Genomic DNA, 23,630 nt, shown 5'->3' on the forward strand with positions numbered 1-23,630 from the left:
CTGGCATTCCAACTCACCAGATCTGAACCCGATCGATCACATCTGAGATGGGATTGAATGTGGCGTCAGAACTGATAACCCACTTTTCCGGAATTTACGGGTATTAGGTGACTTGTGTGTGCAGATGTGTTATATTTGTGTGTTACATTTGAACTTGTTATTATTTCCTACCAGCATCATTAGTTTACAAGGATACCCGTTAGTACAGCGTAACGCGTGCTTGTGTGACGGGCAGGTGAGCGAGACCCGGATCGAATCCGCATGGCGGACTAGCGATCGTGGCTGGTGCATCGACCAACCTGCGTGAGATTCTTAGGCGGTTTCCAACGCTCGTTTAAGCAAATGCTGGGCCGTTTCTCAATTTCCGTCTCAGAAAATACGATACATAAACAGTTAAAATACTACCACACACAGAAAAAAGTTATACAAATCAGAGAGAGCTGGTGAATACGACTTCCCTCCCTTAGGTAAGTGACGGCTGCGGCGAACGAAAGGGGAACCGGTCGCAAAGCTAAATGAAATAATTTTGTCAAAATCTGAGTAGAGCGAAGCGCCTACTAGACGGGCTTGTGTAATTAATATTTTACTCCGGAATGTAAAACTATCCCTGTATTTTAATCCAGTTGACATTAATGTTTGGAAGTATGCGGAGTCAAGTAATGTTTAGAAATTCTGATCACAGAAATAAACAATCAGGGGTAGAAAAACAGTCGCCGAGAGTAAGACTTTAAGCAGCACTAAAACATATGAGATCGACTTCGAGTTCCTATCAGTATGCACACCCTCCAATATGTGGTAATTATTGCTTTTTCCGCGTTTTCTACTGTTACTGCTCAAGTTGCATCTTGTACGTAATTTAATAAATTGTGTTTTTTCTAAATTGCTATGTGGAGCCACAAAGCGTATTTCTTCTACCGGAAGCGAAAGCTTTACAAAATTATTACCGAGACACCACATTTTAATAAATCCTTGGTATGTTGTTTCAGAGTTTTTATACCGGACAGACGTGTCAGAAACTGGTAATACGACGACTTGTTCTATGAAACGTTAGTCACGCTGTTCGCTTACTTGTACTGTCTCCGTCCGTCTTTCATCTCTAATGTACTAAATGTTTTCAGAACATTTAAAATCTTTGTTGAATTTCCATGCATGTTTTAAAAACTCGAAAACACTTTTGGTTTGAATTTTTCCGTTAGCGGTCTTCTTTTCTTCAAAGGCTGGCTGGTATCAGCTTCTTGAAAGGTATGAAAGATAGTGTTATGTATAAAACCTGATATCCTGAGGTGAAGAACAGACAGCAATCTATATTATTCGTTACGAATTTTAATAGTCTTGATTAGAATACGATCCAATAACAACCTATGTCAATAACCAGTTTCAGTTGATTAACAACCATATTCACATCTACGGAACGAACAAGAAAACTGCTTTCCGTTTTCTTAGAAATCTCCGAAAGATTAATAACATGTTGTTGTTGTGGTTTTCAGTCCTGAGATTGGTCTGATGCAGCTCTCCATGCTAATCTATCCTGTGCAAGCTCCTTCATCTCCCAGTACCTACTGCAACCTACATCCTTCTGAATCTGTTTAGTGTATTCATCTCTTGGTCTCCCTCTACGATTTTTACCCTCCACGCTGCCCTACAATGCTAAATTTGTGATCCCTTGATGCCTCAAGACATGTCCTACCAACCGATCCCTTCTTCTAGTCAAGTTGTGCCACAAACTTCTCTTCTCCCCAATCCAATTCAATACCTCCTCATTAGTTACGTGATCTACCCAGCTAATATTCAACATTTTTCTGTAGCACCACATTTCTAAAGCTTCTATTCTCTTCTTGTCCAAACTATTTATTGTCCATGTTTCACTCCCATACACGGCTACACTCCATACAAATACTTTCAGAAACGACTTCCTGACATTTAAATTTTTCTTCTTCAGAAACGCTTTCCTTGCCATTGCCAGTCTACATTTTATGTCCTCTCTACTTCGACCATCATCAGTTATTTTGCTCCCCAAATAGCAAAACTCCTTTACTACTTTAAGTGTCTCATTTCCTAATCTAATTCCTTCAGCATCACCCGACTTCATTCGACTATTATCCTCGTTTTACTTTTGTTGATGTTCATCTTATATCCTCCTTTCAAGACACTGTCCATTCCGCTCAACTGCTCTTCCAAGTCCTTTGCTGTCTCTGACAGAATTACAATGTCATCGGCGAACCTCAAAGTTTTTATTTCTTCTCCCTGGATTTTAATAAATGGTTCAAATGGCTCTAAGTACTATGGGACTCAACTGCTGAGGTCATTAGTCCCCTAGAACTTAGAACTAGTTAAACCTAACTAACCTAAGGACATCACAAACATCCATGCCCGAGGCAGTATTCGAACCTGCGACCGTAGCGGTCTTGCGGTTCCAGACTGCAGCGCCTTTAACCGCACGGCCACTTCGGCCGGCTGGATTTTAATACCTACTCCAAATTTTTATTTTGTTTCCTTTACTGCTTGCTCAATATACAGATTCAATAACATCGGGGAGGGGCTACAACCCTGTCTCACTCCCTTCCCAACCACTGCTTCCCTTTCATGCCCCTCGACTCTTATAACTGCCATCTGGTTTCTGTACAATTTGTAAATAGCCTTTCGCTCCCTGTATTTTACCCCTGCCACCTTTAGAATTTGAAAGAGAGTATTCCGGTCAACATTGTCAAAAGCTTTCTCTAAGTCTACAAATGCTAGAAACGTAGGTTTGCCTTTCCTTAATCTTTCTTCTAAGAAAAGTCTTAAGGTCAGTATTGCCTCACGTGTTCCAACATTTCTACGGAATCCAAACTGATCTTCCCCGAGGTCAGCTTCTACCAGTTTTTCCATTCTCTGTAAATAATTCGCGTTAGTATTTTGCAGCTGTGGCTTATTAAACTGATAGTTCGGTAATTTTCACATCTGTCAACACCTGCTTTCTTTGGAATTGGAATTATTATATATTCTTCTTGAAGTCTGAGGGTATTTCGCCTGTCTCGTACATCTTGCTCACCAGATGGTAGAGTTTTGTCAGGACTGGCTCTCCCAAGGCCGTCAGTAGTTCTGATGGAATGTTGTCTACTCCCGGGGCCTTGTTTCGACTCAGGTCTTTCAGTGCTCTGTCAAACGCTTCACACAGTATCGTATCTCCCATTTCATCTTCATCTACATCCTCTTCCATTTCCATAATATTGTCCTCAAGTACATCGCCCTTGTATAGACCCTCTATATACTCCTTCCATCTTTCTGCTTTCCCCTCTTTGCTTAGAACTGGGTTTCCATCTGAGCTCTTGATATTCATACAAGTGGCTCTCTTTTCTCCAAAGGTCTCTTTAATTTTCCTGTAGGCTGTATCTATCTTACCCCTAATGATATGCGCCTCTACATCCTTACATTTGTCCTCTAGTCATCCCTGCTTAGCCATTTTGCACTTCCTGTCGATCTCATTTTTGAGACGTTTGTATTCCCTTTTGCCTGCTTCATTTACTGCATTTTTGTATTTTCTCCTTTTATCAATTAAATTCAGCATCTCTTCTGTTACCCAAGGATTTCTACTAGCCCTCGTCTTTTTACCTACTTGATCCTCTGCTGCCTTCACTATTTCATTCCTCAAAGCTACCCATTCTTCTTCTACTGTATTTCTTTCCCCAATTCCTGTCAATTGTTCCCTTATGCTGTCCCTGAAACTCTGTACAACCTCTGGTTTAGTCAGTTTATTCAGGTCCCATCTCCTTAAATTCCCACCTTTTCGCAATTACTTCAGTTTTAATCTACAGTTCATAACCAATAGATTGTGGTCAGAGTCCACATCTGCCCCTGGAAATGTCCTACAATTTAAAACCTGGTTCCTAAATCTCTGTCTTACCATTATATAATCTATCTGATACCTTTTAGTATCTCCAGGATTCTTCCATGTATACAACCTTCTTTTATGATTCTTGAACCAAGTGTTAGCTATGATGAAGATATGCTCTGTGCAAAATTCTACCAGACGGCTTCCACTTTCATTTCTTAGCCCCAATCCATATTCACCTACTATGTTTCCTTTTCTCCCTTTTCCTACTGTCGAATTCCAGTCACCCATGACTATTAAATTTTCGTCTCCCTTCACTACCTGAATAATTTCTCAATATAGCAAGTTTTCACTATAATTGGTGCTTGAGATATCGCTGTTAAACATCACAACATCTTTACTAATTGGCAAATGACGATGGTCTCGGGCAGGCACGTACAGTACTCAATCTGTTTCTGAATTTATATCCCGATATACGTGCTCTGACCACACTTAGGATATTTTGACAAACGTACAATGAAACTTCGAGGAAGTGATAGTCAACGCTCTTTGATGCCTTAGGCTTTTTTACTGTATCTAATTTCTTAATATTAAAAAATATGCTTTTAAAAATATTTTCGAGGTTCTCACGCAAACGGAAAGACGTATTACTGTTTTTTCATTAGATCTGAAGATGGTTTTTAGTCAGCCGAAACTGTTCGTCGTCTATGTAATACTGGATAATATTGAGGTAAAGTCTATTACAATTTGTAGGAATAAATTTCATGTCATGGAAGATTGCGTACGAAGATTACATAAGAATGGGTGTGTTTAAATCCCAAGTCGAATTACGCATTATATTTTCCCGTAATACGCGCGTACGAGGAATATTTGTTCTTTGAAGCATTGAACATAGGAGAATTAACTTCTCTATAGACTCTGACGACTTGTCCCTCAGCGAGAGTAGAAGTTACCCACTAAAATAAGCCGATGAGCATGGTCTATATTTTAGAAAATAAGACATGAAGTGCGAAATAAAGTGACCTGTCGATGTTAGACTAAGTCACGGGGTTATCATGACAGCACAAGCAACTGAGAATATCATTATTTATCATCTAAATTGATTTTCAGTCTGAAATCGACTTTTTCGTGGACTTTATCTCCCACTAACAGATAGATTAGAAAAAAGATAACCTAATGGAAACTGTAAACTTTGCTGAAGTGCATAAATAATAATTGGGTGCTGTAGACACTGAACTAGCTCAGTATCGGCATATATGAGTGTGGAGCCCCGAAAAGCAACATGTAACTTTTCCGCATCAGACTAGTTGTCATGCATGAAATATGTGGTGGGAGATGCCTTCCAATATTCTTGTGGCTGAGGAATTCCGATGAAGATCGACAGGCAGTTGATATGGATGCTGCTCTTTGACTTATTCTTTGGGTCTTCAAAAATACAGCGAAGTCGAACCATAGGTTGCTGAAAGAAGGATGCTCCATATTTACCACATTTAACACAGACAGCATTTACAAGCCTGCAGAGGTGTAATGTTTTTTGTTAGATGTTTCATTGCAGATGTAAGCGGTTGTAGTTGTCATTTTGCAACGCTAGTGAAGATTTTTCAATAGTGGGAAGTGAATCAGTATGTGGTAGCAAAAAACATCTATGGTTGAATTCAACCTTATAAAAAAAACTCCGATCAGTAACCACCGTTTACATTTTACGTAATTTTCCGAAAGCGTTTGAAGTAAGTGAACAGGTACCTGTTCACTTAAAACCAAGGTATTTACCTCCTGTTTTTCTACTCAAGCGTCTAATCAAAATATTACCTTCAGATACGAGTAAATGGTAATTCTCCGTCATACTTTTTTAAGGCGAATGTTGATATCTACAAGTTTGTTTCTTGGCCTCTTTCTTCTTAATTATACACCGACCTGTACAAAACAAAAATAGAAATCGTGCTTGTAACCTGATGCGAAGTTTATGTGTACATCCTACAAATACATATGTGCTCCCCGAGCCACTTTGCAGTCCGCGGCGGTGGGTACTTCGTACTAGGATTATTGATTTCTTGTCCTATCCCTCTACCGTAATGAGCTAAGGAAAGATGACAGCAAGGACCTCTAACAAATTATAGGATGATAGCAGAATTGTTGTACACTTTTCCTTGCATACAGGAAAAGCTGACTTTCTTTCAGAGCCTTCCTGAACGTATTGTTACATATGTTAGCATCTGCGACCTGCGACGTGTGACCTGATTCTAGGAGCGCGTCTCTGAATCCCTTCTATTTCTTCTGTCAGTTGTACATCATAAAGGCTTGAAACAATGGAGCAGTACAATAGAACTAATCGCCTTGTACGCGGTTTCCCTTATACACTCCTGGAAATGGAAAAAAGAACACATTGACACCGGTGTGTCAGACCCACCATACTTGCTCCGGACACTGCGAGAGGGCTGTACAAGCAATGATCACACGCACGGCACAGCGGACACACCAGGAACCGCGGTGTTGGCCGTCGAATGGCGCTAGCTGCGCAGCATTTGTGCACCGCCGCCGTCAGTGTCAGCCAGTTTGCCGTGGCATACGGAGCTCCATCGCAGTCTTTAACACTGGTAGCATGCCGCGACAGCGTCGACGCGAACCGTATGTGCAGTTGACGGACTTTGAGCGAGGGCGTATAGTGGGCATGCGGGAGGCCGGGTGGACGTACCGCCGAATTGCTCAACACGTGGGGCGTGAGGTCTCCACAGTACATCGATGTTGTCGCCAGTGGTCGGCGGAAGGTGCACGTGCCCGTCGACCCTGGGACCGGACCGCAGCGACGCACGGATGCACGCCAAGACCGTAGGATCCCCCGCAGTGCCGTAGGGGACCGCACCGCCACTTCCCAGCAAATTAGGGACACTGTTGCTCCTGGGGTATCGGCGAGGACCATTTGCAACCGTCTCCATGAAGCTGGGCTACGGTCCCGCACACCGTTAGGCCGTCTTCCGCTCACGCCCCAACATCGTGCAGCCCGCCTCCAGTGGTGTCGCGACAGGCGTGAATGGAGGGACGAATGGAGACGTGTCGTCTTCAGCGATGAGAGTCGCTTCTGCCTTGGTGCCAATGATGGTCGTATGCGTGTTTGGCGCCGTGCAGGTGAGCGCCACAATCAGGACTGCATACGTCCGAGGCACACAGGGCCCACACCCGGCATCATGGTGTGGGGAGCGATCTCCTACACTGGCCGTACACCACTGGTGATCGTCGAGGGGACACTGAATAGTGCACGGTACATCCAAACCGTCATCGAACCCATCGTTCTACCATTCCTAGACCGGCAAGGGAACTTGCTGTTCCAACAGGACAATGCACGTCCGCATGTATCCTGTGCCACCCAACGTGCTCTAGAAGGTGTACGTCAACTACCCTGGCCAGCAAGATCTCCGGATCTGTCCCCCATTGAGCATGTTTGGGACTGGATGAAGCGTCGTCTCACGCGGTCTGCACGTCCAGCACGAACGCTGGTCCAACTGAGGCGCCAGGTGGAAATGGCATGGCAAGCCGTTCCACAGGACTACATCCAGCATCTCTACGATCGTCTCCATGGGAGAATAGCAGCCTGCATTGCTGCGAAAGGTGGATATACACTGTACTAGTGCCGACATTGTGCATGCTCTGTTGCCTGTGTGTATGTGCCTGTGGTTCTGTCAGTGTGATCATGTGATGTATCTGACCCCAGGAATGTGTCAATAAAGTTTCCCCTTCCTGGGACAATGAATTCACGGTGTTCTTATTTCAATTTCCAGGAGTGTATGTGCCGTATATTCCACACATTCGTCACTAATATTGTAATGAGAAACCAACGGTTCTTCTGTTTTTATAGGTATTATCTTGGCCGGCCGGAGTGGCCGAGCGGTTCTAGGCGCTTCAGTCTGGAACCGCGCGACCGCTGCGGTCGCAGGTTCGAATCCTGCCTCGGGCATGGCTGTGTGTGATGTCCTTAGGTTAGTGAGGTTTAATTAGTTCTAAGTTCTAGGGGACTGATGACCTCAGACGCTAAGTCCCATAGTGCTCAGAGCCATTTTTGAAGGCATTTATCTTGCATTTTTTTCACATCTAAAGAGACCTGTCGTTCACTAATCGAAGTGGAAAGTCAAAGCCTTTCTGCATTCCCTCACAATCGCCAACGACGCTACTTTACTGCACGAAACATCAGACAGTGTTGCTGACCCTATCGTATAGTTCGTTTATGTATATCGAGAAAATTAGACGTTCTATTACGCCTCTTTGGAACACATCCGACATTTCTTTCGTTTCTGATAAACATTCGCCGTTCAGTGCAACGCAATGAGTTCTTTTAGTGAAACATTCATCGAGCCTATCACGCATCTGAGGTCTGTAAATCCTGTCTCGGTTAGTAGCAGACGGTGTGGCTCAGTGAGGAACATCTTTTGCAGATATAGGAAGATGGACTCTACCATGTCGCCTGGATCTTCCGTTCTCAAGGTATCGTGTGTGAATAAAGCTGTATCCCTCATTCTTGAATCTTTGCGGCGACCAAACATGGTAGTGCACGCACGAATTCACTCAAATACGGTATTTACTGTTTCTGCCTCCAATTTGCGGCCTTCAGTTTCAGTACGAGGTTGATGCACGAGAGATTGAACTGAAGGTTAGGACCCATTCATTGACTTTACATTTCACCAGAACTTCCAAGATTATTGTTTAGATCTTTAGCCAGGACTGACTGTGGAAACTATTACACGCTTCACGCCTAGTCTCTTTTATGCATGGACTCAGCGTAAGAGATAGCTGAGATTTCAATTTCGCATTCCTTTTTCTAAGGTTGTTATACACTTAGTGGCCAGAAGTTGTGGAAATGCAATGGATAAGACGATAACTGAGTCTCAGCTCTGTGAAACTACAAAGCTGCACTAAATACTAAATATTGAAATAGATCTGAAGATATATTGGTCCACGTATTTTGAGGTCCTACCCAAAACTGTTCTCGGATTTTTAGTGCTAGGTTGCTCGAGCGTACACGGATATCATCCTATAAAGATTCGATTGGGTTACGGTCGGGCTATCTGAGGGCCATATCACGAATTCACAGGAGAATTCCTCGAGCCAACTGCGCGCAAGAAAAAGAGCGGTGACATGTCGCACTGACCTGGCATTTACATCACTGTACTCCAATGCTAGAAATGAATGAGGATGGTCAGCAAGCGTATTCACATAAGTGCGCCCTTTATTGTTCCGTGCAGACGGACAGTGGAGCCACATTGCGTCCACGTGAACACAGCTCAGATGACAACTGAGTCACCTCCTGTCTGGGCACAACAACCTCGTTGACAGGCAGGAGCAAAGTACCACGGGGCAAACGTGACACACCAAGGCGCCAATCATCTGAATTGATCGGACCGTGAGACGCCGCCACTGTTCCGTGGTCGAGTGGCGGTGTAGCGAGCCTGTGACAGTTACGGAGCTCAGTGTAGAAGTGTCGGTAAAGGAACAAGAATCGCTCGTCGGCTGCTGAAGCCTATGCGGTAATCTGTCTCCATTTAGTCCTGGGTTGGCTCTGCGGAGGTCGTGTGTCGTTCGTTCCCCGAGCACATTTAGTCGTCTGCTGCGGCGTGGATACATTCTCTGCGATACTGAACAACCACCCTAAAAACTGTAGTCCTGAATTTGTGTGTGCTCTCTGATGTTCCTGACCCATGCCTCCTGCACAGTGTTCAAAGCCGGTTAACTCTAGACATCGTGGCATGTTCAGTACACAGCTGTCCGTTATAGACTGTCCAGATGTCGTGTCTAAACTAGCATCTAGCTGCATCATTCGGGTGTCATACACGATACATCTTCAAACGCGACAATCCTTCCTAGGTATTTTGACTAATCAGTTAATTCCAAAGAAAGCAGGCGTTGACAGATGTGAAAATTACCGAACTATCAGTTTAATAAGTCACGGCTGCAAAGTACTAACGCGAACTCTTTACAGACGAATGGAAAAACTGGTAGAAGCTGACCTCGGGGAAGATCAGTTTGGATTCCGTAGAAATATGGGAACACGTGAGGCAATACTGACCCTACGACTTATCTTAGAAAATAGATTAAGGAAAGGCAAACCTACATTTCTAGCATTTGTAGACTTAGAGAAAGCTTTTCGCAATGTTGACTGGAATACTCTCTTTCAAATTCTGAAGGTGGCAGGGGTAAAATACAGGGAGCGAAAGGCTATATACAATTTGTACAGAAACCAGGTGGCAGTTATAAGAGTCGAGGGGCATGAAAGGGAAGCAGTGGTTGGGAAAGGAGTGAGACAGGGTTGTAGCCTCTCCCCGACATTATTCAATCTGTATACTGAGCAAGCACTAAAGGAAACAAAAGAAAAATTCGGAGTAGGTATTAAAATCCATGGAGAAGAAATAAAAACTTTGAGGTTCGCTGATGACATTGTGATTCTGCCAGAGACAGCAAAGGACTTGGAAGAGCAGTTAAACGGAATGGACAGCGTCTTGAAGGAAGGATATAAGATGAACATCAACAAGAGCAAAACGAGGATAATGGAATGTAGTCGAATTAAGTCGGGTGACGCTGAGGGAATTAGATTAGGAAATGAGACACTTAAAGTAGTAAAGGAGTTTTGCTATTTAGGGAGTAAAATAACTGATGATGGTCGAAGTAGAGAGGATATAAAATGTAGACTGGCAATGGCAAGGAAAGCGTTTCTGAAGAAGAGAAATTTGTTAACATCGAGTATAGATTTAAGTGTCAGGAAGTCGTTTCTGAAAGTATTTGTATGGAGTGTAGCCATGTATGGAAGTGAAACTTGGACGATTAACAGTTTGGACAAGAAGAGAATGGAAGCTTTCGAAATGTGGTGCTACAGAAGAATGCTGAAAGTTAGATGTGTAGATCACATAACTAACGAGGAGGTATTGAATAGGATTGGGGAGAAGAGGAGTTTGTGGCACAATTTGGCTAGAAGAAAGATCGGTTGGTAGGACACATTCTGAGGCATCAAGGGATCACCAATTTAGTATTGGAGGGCAGCGTGGAGGGTAAAAATCGTAGAGGGAGACCAAGAGATGAATACACTAAACAGATTCAGAAGGATGTGGACTGCAGTAGATACTGGGAGATGAAGAAGCTTGCACAGGATAGAGTAGCATGGGAGCTGCATCAAACCAGTCTCAAGACTGAAGACCACAACATCAACAAACAGTTAATTTATTCATTTTTTTCGTACAGAATACGATATGTTCTTCCTGGCATAGTGGCACAATGAATAGTAGCAGAACGTCAAAATAACAGAAACATTAATTTCAATAAAGGTTACCTTGCTGAGACTTGCATAATTAGTTAAAATATTCGCTATTTTTCAGTGTGAGATATAATATTTTCTGTCGTTGTGATAATACGTTCTTACTAAAACATTCCTTTCTGTCAAGATATTCAGATATACAGACGTATCCATGAAAAACTCAACGCAGATAGTTAATTGTTTTCCAGAAGACTGCGCAAGTCTCCAAACATTGTTTTCTATGAAGCATGTTCCGAGGGATGCACTCAGCAATTTTGTATAACAAAAAGGACACTAGGAGGGAAACAGTTAGTGGAATCTTTCAGGCACAAGCTCTGTAACTAGCGAACGTTGTTAGAAGAAAGCGACAGAGAGGACAACTGAGTGCGAACACTTCGTAAATCAAATCACTGTTCTGCTTACAGTGAGGTAACAGCATTAGTGGTGCAACAGTTAGCTACAGAATGGAACTGTAATGGAGAGTGCTTTTACCTGATCCAACACTCAAACACACTCTCAATTTAGTTCAAGTGCGGCAGGGCCAGGTCCGATTACCTTTGCAGCGGCAAAATCATTAACACCCCATTAACTAAGAGCTTGGGCTATTAGTCTGAGTGATTCACGAGAAATAATTCACTTTGGTAGTAAACAGCGCAGCTGATCGAATTGCGATTCAGCCTGTTTCTTGGGATTATTGCCTACCCGTCTCTCCCTACGTTCTGTTTATTTCTCTGCATCTCCCTCCCTATGACTGTATCACCATTCGGTATTCCACGCAAAGTAAGATCTCTTAGAAGGAGTACGGTGATTTAGTCCAATATTATTCAGTTGAATGAAGTGCCATTTATTTGGTTAAAGAGTAAAATTTAATGACCTATTAGTTTTATTGCTGAAAGAAAAATTAGAGACTGCGTATAGATTTCTTTTGTCCTCGGGGAAAAAGACAACACTGTATTTAACACTTGGATAGGAGCATATTTCTAAATTCTATAAACAGTTTTATTTCAGTAACCCGCTAACAACTGCTCCTACTACTCAACTACAACGGCTGTTGCTGTTGTTGTTCGAAGAATGGTTTAATACAGTTCTCCACGCTAGTCTATACTGTGCAACTCTCTTCATCTCTAATTACCACAACATACATGTGTTTGAACCTACATACTGGATTCATTCCTTGATCTCTCTCTACAATTCTTATCCCCACACTTCCCTTCATTATCATTACCAAATTGACGATTGCTTGATTCCTCAGCATGTGTCCCATCAACCGATCCCTTCTCTTAGTCAAGTTGTTCTATAAATTTCTTTTCGCCCCTATTTGATCCAGAGCCGCCTCATTATATACTAGACCTAAGCACCTATTATTTAGCATTCTTCAGTAGCACTACATTCTTAAAGCTTCTACTCTCTTTATCGTCCACGTTTCACTTATGCTTAAGGCTACTTTTCAAACAAATACATTCAGGAAATATTGTTAATATTTCCTGACGATTATATTGATATTATACGTTAACAGAATCTTCTTTTTCAGAAATAATTTTCTTGCTATAGGCAGCCCTCAGTTTATATCCTCTCTACTTTGGGCATCATTAGTTATTTTGCTGCACAAATAACAAAATTTATCTACTTCTTCTAGTTACTCATTTCCTTACCTAATACCTTCAGCATAGCCTGATGTAATTCGACCACATTCCAAGACCTTTGCTGTCTCTTATATAATTACAAAGTCATCAGGCAACCTCAAAGTTTTTATTTCTTCTCCCTGTACTTTAATTCCTTTTCCAAATTTTTCTTTGTCTTCCCTCACTGCTTGCTCAAGCTACAGCTCTGTCTCACTCACTCCTCAACCACTGCTTCCCTTTCATTTCCTTCGACTCTTATAACTAAAGTCTGGTTTCTCTACAAGTTGTAAATAATTTTTCACTCCCTGTATTTTACACCTGCTGTCATCAGAATTTCAAAGAGTGTATTGTAGCTAGCATCGTCAAAAAACTTTCTCTAAATCTACAAGTGCTGTAAACGTTGTTTTCCTTTCTATAACCTATGTTTTAAGATCAGTCGTAGGGTCAGTATTGCCTCGCGTTGTCCTACATCTCCCCAGTACCCGAACTGATCTTCCCCAAGGCCAGCTTCTTCTGTTTTCCATTCTTCTGTAAATAATTCTTGTCAATATTTTGCAACCACGGCTTATTAAACTAGTAGGTCGGTAATATTCTTATCTGCCAGCACCTGTCAGCTCAGAATTTGAATTATGACAGGCTCATAAATGAACAACACAATATTTTATGGGTATAATATAAATAATATTGTGCTTTTCATTTTTGTTTACCAAGAAGCAACGGAAGAATCAGTTAATACGGCGTTCTTCTTGCCGACTGCGGGAATTTCGCCCGTCTCGTATATCTTGCACACCAGATGGAATAGTTTTTCATGGGTGGCTCTCCCAAGCATCTCAATAATTCTGAGGTAACTTCGTCTACTCCAAGGGCTTTGTTTCGACTTAGTTGTTCCAGTGCTAGTACTGCTGAAAAACAAAGAGAACGTTCATTCGGAACATCGTATCAGGATTTTGACGACACTGAGAACGTCTTGACAGACAAAATGCTGCACACTATCCTGTACGGAGAATCTTCTGCGGATGCAGAAGTTATTTAGGGTGCGCGTCCGGGAAGCCATTTCTGTTCATGTTACAAATTAAGGACTTAGTGGTTGTCAGTAATGGTCATCTTAGGCTTTCCGCTGATGACATAGTATTCTGGAAGGTATGCAGTTAACCGTCGACAAAGGAGCACCTCACATCCACTGAAGAGCTTACAAAAGAATTTTGCAGCCTGTACTGGGATATTGCTCATGAGTGTGAGATTTGTATCAGGCTGGACTATCAAGGGACATAGGGCGTATACAACAAAGTGCAGCGTGAACAGTCATAGCCTTACTTATTTTTAGAGAGAGACAGTTACAGAAATGCTGATAAATCTTAGCTGACAGCCGTATTAATAGATACTCATAAAATCGCAAGAGAACCTACGTACGTATATAACTTCAAGAGGCGGTTTTCAGTGAGAATATTAAGAATATACTTTTGTTCGCAACATATCATTCCACTCTAGAGTATAAAGATGAAATTAGATGAAAAGCAGCGGTCATAAATGCGCTAATCCCTCATTCTCCCCACTCTCCAACCGCAAATGGAACGAAACGAATCCGTGCTATAGCGTGAAATGAAATGTGCTTTCTTCCATGCTTTTTATTGTGATTTACAGGGTATGTGAGTTAACGCAGAGTTATTATATTCGGCTCGATAATCCACATCAGTCACAAACCCCGATGTACATTTCTAAAACAGGGTAAAGTATCATGTGGCACTAAGCCTTTCAGAACATAAGGCTGGAATCAAAATCGCAACCGGTCATCTTGGTGGATGTTACTGTGGTTAGCTCTGGAATTAATTACTTCAATAATTCTTCTTCCATCTTTGCAGGACCTAGGATGTCGCCGGCATGACGAGCTAGCACAGCGTTCCACAAATCCTGGTGTTTAAAGAACTGTTACTTCTCTTAGTATCTTCCACAGTTTTTAAAGGAGCTTCGAATGTCCTATGTTCTTATGTATGAATCACCCGAAACTGCACTTTCAAGCTAATGTTCTGATAATACAAGTATTTAAAACAATGTCATACATCTTTACACATTTGAAATATGTAAATCTGGTTTTGAAACGCTCTTTCTACGTGTTTAGAAAAGAATACCGTTAGCGGTTTCTTAACTGTTTAGGGTGTTTACTCGTATTTTCCGCAAAGTTAGTGGAAATAATATGAGCAAACACGTTTCTCATGAACGAGGACGTGAGCAAAATGTGTGTGAAGCTCTTCAGTGGATCTAAGGTGTTCGTTTGTCGAGTGTTAACTGCATTCCCACTGTTCACCTATTAAGCAATATTCGTAAATTATAACATGAAAAATATCCATACTCACTCCTGTGTTTCGATGGAGCGCCACGTACCTTTGTGGACACTGGTCATGTATTTTGATGTCGCTTCTCTGCAAACATGTTGTGCATTGTGAATGGCGGTCGTTTAATTGGGCTTATTGTTTCACACAAGGAGACTTCCTTTACAATGAATTACCACAATTATTGGAAGAGGGCTCTTTGACTATAAGACTGAGCACATTTTAATATCTTGAATACAACGTATTAATGTTCCACAATAATATTTATTACTTCGCTATGAACCGGTTTTCGGTTTCTTAGTCCACCGTCAGATATGTTATCATATTCTTTCAAAGCACGTTACTCATGTACACCATTCCATCACCTAACACGTCGTCTAAAGGAAACATTCCCTTACAGATATAACGTCGCAATGGTCTGTTTTAACAGCCACCAAGATTACCGGATCTTATTTCATCCGACTTTGTGTATGGGGATGGATGAAAAGTGAAATCTGCAGAGGGAAAAGAGAACCACTGTGTGTGCAGAGGGCATACATGTAACGTTACGAAGGAAACAGAAAAGTGCATTCAAGTCGTTGACGGCATTTTCACTATTAATTTTGTTGCTGAAATTATTTTTTGCCTTCGATAAACTGCTTCAGTAAACAACTTGTGTGTACTTATCACTGTTGAAGAATTTATTTTATCCGTTACATTCAAAGAACTGTAAATTTCCACCCATAGAAAACTGGATTTACTATTTTATGAACTTAAATAATTGGAGTTGGCTATACCACTCCGTCGTGAAATACCTTGTTCTTGTTTATAAAAGGTTTGAGAGCAGCCCTGCCTTCGGCAAGGGAATGGAAAGATACTACGTCAAGGTGGGCCAGCATTGGCCCCGCGCCCCCACGTGCCGTCCTTGTGTACGAAACCGCGCTCTTCATTGGTTCGGCCGTCTTGGCACAGCTCCACGGAAAGTCTCACAGCACACAACACAACAGATGCACTCTTACGAGTGGCGGAGGGTACATAGTGCACCAATATCGTTTCCTTCATGCCTATTCCACTCGTGCCGGCCGGAGTGGCCGAGCGGTTCTAGGCGCTACAGTTCGAATCCTGCCTCGGGCATGGATGTGTGTAATGTCCTTAGGTTAGTTAGGTTTAAGTAGTTCTAAGTTCTAAGGGTCTGATGACCTCAGAAGTTAAGTCCCATAGTGCTCAGAGCCATTTATTCCACTCGTAGGTAGCACTCGTGAAGGAAGATTGTGGGTACCTATCCGCCTGAGTCTGATTTTCTCTCGTTTTCGAGTCTTCATCATTACGCGAAATAACACGGCTGAGGAAGCAGTGTGTTTTTTGACGCATTATGGGACGCAGGCTGTTGGAATTGGCTTCCTGCGATGTGCAACGTCTTTCTTGTTCTTACGTCTGTCACTGTAGGCCTTTCAGCACTTTTCACGCTGTCTCGAAGCATCCGTGCATCTTTTCCGGCTCTGAATCTTTGCAGTCTCTTGCATTAATCCATGGCGGTAAGGATCCCCAATTGAATCAATCAAGAATTGGTCGTTCAATAATTCTGCAGGCGGCCTCCTTAGTGCGAAAATTATTTTCGCCTAGGCGAGTGTTAAGACATTTAAGAAACTCAGTTCATTTGCAATTATCACATGTATATTCTAAATAGCTTGTAGAACCAACTGATTTGCGTATATATATATATATATATATATATACCACTACATGTCGTGAGGACAAACTGAATCGAATTTTCTGTTCGATGTAAGTTTCCGAGTAAGCGTATGAACGCAGAAACTTTTTCATGTGTGTATAAAAAACTCACTCTAAGAGAAAGCGGGTTTTTGCCTAAAGCCCACTGAAGCCTTTGGCATAAATCCCGTAGGATCACTGTCAGTAATCCTTGCTGTGCGCCCAGATGATGAGAAAGCACAATGCTACATGTTATTACACCGGCTGGGTCGCAGGATATAGATGATACCGAATCGAGAGACTCATCTACAGGTTTGAAACTAGAGCGTCCTACGGAAAGAATAGCTCGAGTTGAGAGATATATACCAAATAAATTAATAGGAGATGGTAATAATTCCCCATGATAGAAAAACAGGTCAGAACACAGTTGCAGAAGCGGAAAAAGCATACCAAATTTAAAACAACGCAAAATACCAAAGACAGGCGAAGTTTTACAGAAGCTCTAAACTTCGCACGTACTTCAGTGCGAGATACTTTTCATAGTCTCCATAACGAAAACCTGTCTCGAAATCTGGCAGAAAACCGAAAGAGATTCTTGTCACATGTAAAGCACACATGGCAAGACGCAATCAATACTTCCACTGCGCGATGACAATAGTGATATTATTGATGACAGCGCCATTAAATCAGAATTAGTAAACAAGGTTTTCCGAAATTCCTCCACAAAAGAAGACAAACAGATATTCCAGAATACCAGTCAGGTCCCTTTCGGAGTATGCTGATTCAATAGCTCTATTATTCGCAACCATATATAGCCGCACACTCGTAGAAACATTCCCACGCAAAGGCTGGAAAGTTGCACTAGCCACACCAATATCTACGGTCCTCTAACATTATGAGTCGCCTCGAAGACCACGGTTTACTGACAAATAGCTAACATGGATTCAGGAAATAACGTTCTTATGAACCACAACTACCTCTTTATTCTCACGACACAATGGGTGCAATCCACAGGGGACATCAAATTCATTCCCTATTTTTAGAATTCCAAAAGACTTTTGACTCCGCTCCTCACAAGCAACTTATAATTACACTACTGCCCATTAAAATTGCTACACCACGAAGATGACGTGCTACAGACTAGAAATTTAACCGGCACGAAGAAGATGCTGTGATATGCAAATGATTAGCTTTTCAGAGAATTCACACAAGGTTGGTGCCGGTGGCGACACCTACAACGTGCTGACATGAGGAAAGTTTCCACCAATTTCTCATACACAAACAGCAGTTGGCCGGCGTTGCCTGGTGAAACGTTGTTGTGATGCCTCGTATAAGGAGGAGAAATGCGTACCATCACGTTTCCGAATTTGATAAAGGTCGGATTGTAGCTTATTGCGATTGCGGTTTATCGAATCACGACACTGCTGCTCCCGTTGGTCGAGATCCAATGTCTGTTAGCAGAATATGGAATCAGTGGGTCCGGGAGGGTAATACGGAACGCCGAGCTGGTTCCCAACAGCCTCGTATCACTAGCAGCCGAGATGACAGGCATCTTATCCACATGGCTGTAACGGATCGTGCAGCCACGTCTCGACCCCTGAGTCAACAGATGGGGACGTTTGCAAGACAACAACCATCTGCACGAACAGTTTGACGACGTTTGCAGCAGCATGGACTATCAGCTCGGAGATCATGGCTGCGGTTACCCTTGATGCTGCATCACAGACAGGAGCGCCTGCGATGGTGTGCTCAACGACGAACCTGGGTGCACGAATGGCAACACGTTATTTTTTCGGATGAATCCAGGTTCTGTTTACAGCTTCATGATGGTCGCATCCGTGTTTCGCGACATCGCGGTGAACGCACATTGGAAGCGTGTATTCGTCATCACCATACTGGCGTATCACCCGGCGTGATGGTATGGGGTGCCATTGGTTACACGTCTCGGTCACCTCTTGTTCGCATTGACGGCACTTTGAACAGTTGACGTTACATTTCAGATGTGTTGCGACCCGTGACTCTATCCTTCATTCGATTCCTGTGAAGCCCTACATTTCAGCAGAATAATGCACGATCGCGTGTTGCAGGTCCTGTACGGGTCTTTCTGGATACAGAAAATGTTCGACTGCTGCCCTGGCCGGCACATTCTCCAGATCTCTCACCAATTGAAAACGTTTGGTCAATGGTGGCGGAGCAACTGGCTCGTCACAATACGCCAGTCACTACTCTTGATGAACTGTGGTATCGTGTTGAAGCTGCATGGGTGGCTGTACCGGTACATGCCATCCAAGCTCTGTCTGACTCAATGCCCAGGCGTATCTAGGCCGTTATCACGGGCAGAGGTGGTTGTTCTGGGTACTGATTTTTCAGGATCTATGCACCCAAATTGCGTGAAAATGTAATCACATGTCAGTTCTAGTATAATACATGTGTCCAATGAATACCAGTTTATCATCTGCATTTCTTCTTGGTGTAGCAATTTTAATGGCCAGTAGTGTAAATTGCGTGCCTGTGGAGTATCGTCTCAGTTATGTGACTGGATCCGTGATTTCCTGTCACAATTCATAACAACTGACGGAAAGTCATCGAGTAAAACAGAAGTCATAGAAGTAATATCTGGCGTTCTCCAAGGAAGTGTCCCTGCGCTATTCCTAACTTCTATAAACGATTTAGGGGTAATCTGAGCAGCCATCTTCGACTGTTTGCAGATGATGCTGTCATTTATCGTCTTGTACAGTAAACAGATGATCAAAAAAATTGCAAAATAATTTAGACAAGATATCTATATAGTGCAAAAGGTGGAAATTGACTCTAAATAATGAAAAGTGGGAAGTCATCCGCATGGGTACTAAAAGGAATCCGCTAATTCTCAGTTAGACGATGAATCATACAAATTAAAGGCTGTAGACTCACATACTTAGGGGTTTTAATTACAGATTACTTATATCGTAACGATCACACCGATATTGTTGTGCCGGACGCGGTAGCTGAGCGGTTCTAGGCGCTTCAGTCCGGAACCGCACGACTGCTACGGTCGCAGGTTCGAATCCTGCTTCGGGGATGGATGCGTGTGATGTCCTTAGGTTAGTTAGGTTTAAGTAGTTCTATGTTCTAGGGGACTGATGACCTCAGATGTTAAGTCACATACTGCTCAGAGCCATTTTTTGATATTGTTGTGGGGGAATCAAACCAAAGATTGTGAATTATTGGCAGAACACTTAGTCTACTAAAGAGACTGTTTACATTACACTTGTCCGCCCTCTTCTGGAGTACTGCTGTGCGGTGTGTGATCCGCATCAAATATGACTGACAGCGGACATCGTAAAAGTCCGTAGAATGGTGGCGCATTTTTTACTATCGAGGAATAAGAGAGAGAGTGCCACGGATATGGTAGACGAGTTAAGGTGGCAGTCATCGAAACAAAGGCGTTTTTCGATGCGGCAAGGCCTTCTCATGAAATTTCAATCATCAACTTTCTCCTCTTAATGTGAAAAAAATTTGTTGACGCCCACCTACATATGGAGAAACGACCATCATAATAACATGAGAGAAATCAGAGCTCCCACGGGAAGATTTAAGTGTTAATTTTCCCGCGCGCTGTTCGAGAGTGGAACGGTAGAGAAGCAGCTGAAGTTGGTTCGATTAACTCTCTACCAGACACTTAATTGTGAATTGCAGAGTAATCATATAGATGTAGACGTAAAAGGCATTTTAGTGAAGCATGCTCTTCCTACTATCCCACGATGATGTGCAGGCACCCAAACAATGATAGTTTTATTTTGGTTAACAGTTGTTTACTTCATACATCAAACAACGTAGTTTAAAAATACACTCATCAAAAAATGTTTTGCATCACCCCGGTTCCCAGAACTCCAGAAGATAGACGTCGACTGTGGATATTGTATCACATACACAGCCCTTTGATTGTTCAGATATGTCACTAAACCCGCCCAAAGATGTAAACAACCACGCATGAGCAGCGCCTATTAGACGGAGGGTGTCCGACAGCCGATTAGTTCCAGTCATTCCACCAGGAAGGAGGTACACAGCTCGTGTTGTCTATAGTTCAACCGGCTTAGACGGTCAATACCGCAGTTCGACGCGTCCGAATTGTCACTTTGTGCCAGGAAGGGCTCTCAACAAGCGAAGTGTCCAGGCGTCTCGGAGTGAACCAAAGCGACGTTGTTCAGACATGGAGGAGATACAGAGAGACAGGAACTGTCGATGACATGCCTCGCTCAGACCGTCCAAGGGCTACTACTGAAGTGGATGACCGCTACCTACGGATTATGGCTCGGAGGAACCCTCACAGCAACGCCACCATGTTGAATAATGCTTTTAGTGCAGCCACAGGACGTCGTGTTACGACTCAAACTGTGCGCAATAGGCTGTATAATACGCAACTTCAATCCCGACGTCCATGGCGAGTTCCATCTTTGCAACCACGAAACCATGCAGCGCGGTACAGATGGGCCCTACAACATGCCGAATGGCCTGCTCAGGATTGACATTATGTTCTCTTCACCGATGAGAGTCGCATATGCCTTGAACCAGACAATTGTCGGAGACGTGTTTGGAGGCAACTCAGTGAGGCTGAACGCCTTAGACATACTGTCCAGCGAGTGCAGCAAGGTGGAGGTTCCCTGCTGTTTTTGGGGTGGCATTTTGTGGGGCTGACGTACGCTGCTGGTGAGCATGGAAGGCGTCGTAACGGGTGTACGATACGTGAATGCTATCCTCCGACCGATAGTGCAACCATATCGGCAGTATATTGGCGAGGCACTCGTCTTCATGGAGGACAATTCGCGCTCCCATCGTGCTCACCTTGTGAATGACTTCCTTCGGCATAACGACATTACTCGACTAGAGTGGCCAGCATGTTCTCCAGACATGAACCCTATCAAACATGCCTGGGATAGATAGAAAAGGGCTGCTTATGGATGACGTGACCCACCAGCCACTCTGAGGGATCTACGCCGAATCACCCTGGAGAAGTGGGACAACCTGGACCAACAGTACCTTGATGAACTTGTGGATAGTATGCCACGGCGAATACGGTCATGCATCAATGCAAGAGGACGGGCTACTGGGTATTAGAGGTACCGATGTGTACAGCAATCTGGTCCACCACCTCTGAAGGTCTTGCTATATGGTGGTACAACATGCAATAAAAAGGGTGGAAATGATGTTTATGTTGATCTCTATTTCAGTTTTCTGTGCAGGTTCCGGAACTCTCTGAACCGAGGTGATGCAAAACGTTTTTTGATGTGTGTACTATGTTGCTGCGAGTTTACAATTAATAAATGTTATTTACACTTAACAAACCAATATTTTCTTTAAATCTGGTACAAGCATTACCAATAACCAGTGGAAATAACTTTGAGTAATTGATTGTTATTCAGGAAATCAGAAAAAAAGTTTGTGACGTAAAACAACGCACAGAAATGCTCAGATTAAACTACATCACAGAGTCTCATAGTTTACCACAATTATTAATTACCGTTAAGTTTGACTGGAATTTGAGAAGGCAACAAATGAAGATGTTACTCACCTAGTAGTGACAGCAATCCGCAGAAGACCCATATCACAAAACTCATCCCTACAGAACCTGTACGAGTCACAAGGCCTGACGGAGACACAAAAATTCCAGAGCCTGAAAAAATATACAGCACTTCATTATTTTTTATTTGTATAATTTTTAAACTGAATATTTGATAATTTTTTATATTAACAGTATATTGATAAATGGGATGACTGCAAAAGACCTAAACCTGTATGGATACATATGTCTAAATAAATGTTAGGCGTTATAAAAGCTTTGCTTGTTCTGTACAACTGTTTTCATAACTGCAAGAGCACTTGTCAGACTGATAGATGTAGCATCACAGTGATTCAGTTCAGCACAGTCAAATAACAATTATTTGTTACGTGTTAGGGATTTTATTAACTTAGAATGAATTTCTCGTTTTTTACCGAAACGTATTATCTAATATGTTATTTTCGTTTGATAGCATATCGACAACCATTATATCGATTTTTCAACAAGCATAGCACAGTGCCCTTTGTTACACTAACGTTTCAGTTTCTCCCGCGTCCCGTTTACACATATTTTTCGGATCTCCGACTAAATGGAAAAACGCATTCAGTTTGCATGAACTAAAACAATAAGAGGAAAAAGTATTAGAAACATGATCAAATCATCCCCAGGCAGCCTCCAATATACGATTTTTTAAAGATAGTACTAATTTCGAGAGTCACCTTTAGTCTCAAATCTCGCAACAAATGATGTAATCCCGGCTGTTTGAAGATAATTTTTCACTTTAGCAAATTCAGTCAGCCGCGTTACCCACCATCAAATTAATCAACATGAATGAAGCCCTACAAAAAAATAAAATGTAGTGTGTGGCGATGTGAAAAGGGATCTACCGTCAATTTCTTTCGCGGGAAGTGGAAAATTCGTCGTTCTTTCCAAATGGTTAATAATTCAAATTAATTAAAATAAATCTCCTCTGTTTGGACCTAAACGCAGACCGTATTCAAGATACCCTAAACGTTTTAATAAACACCCATATGAACGTAATAACTGGTATAGTCCGTAGCGACGTTAATAATTCATCAGTATTAATGTCACAGTTGTTTATTTTGGTGTTACGTCATCATAGCCACTTCTAGAACCGAACCCATCATTCCGCCTGCGCGTCAGGCCCCTGTTGGATAGGCAACGCTGGGGAACACGTCAACTGCTCACTGTGCGCTGCCGTGATCCCTAACGAACCTTTATATCTTACCAAAAACGTTCCCGTGATTTGCGATGTTAAGATACGACATTTCTTTTACAGAACTTTAACACGTTTAAAATAATGAAAAGTTTACGTGGAGATCTACAAGGAATCATATGAGCGCATGTAATT

General features: G+C 42.5%; 1 protein-coding gene across 2 annotated transcripts in view; it reads right to left on the reverse strand.

The window, feature by feature from the left end:
- The window catches only part of LOC124555744 (b(0,+)-type amino acid transporter 1), a 593,057-nt gene that overhangs the window by 272,803 nt on the left and 296,624 nt on the right, over window positions 1-23,630 (reverse strand). For both annotated transcript variants that reach the window (XM_047129768.1, XM_047129767.1), the window contains exon 3: window positions 22,271-22,372. In XM_047129768.1, coding sequence (XP_046985724.1) covers window positions 22,271-22,372 — 102 coding nt within the window. The remainder of the gene's footprint in view (window positions 1-22,270; window positions 22,373-23,630) is intronic.

Source organism: Schistocerca americana, chromosome X (assembly GCF_021461395.2).
Source record: "Schistocerca americana isolate TAMUIC-IGC-003095 chromosome X, iqSchAmer2.1, whole genome shotgun sequence".
NCBI lineage: Eukaryota > Metazoa > Arthropoda > Insecta > Orthoptera > Acrididae > Schistocerca > Schistocerca americana.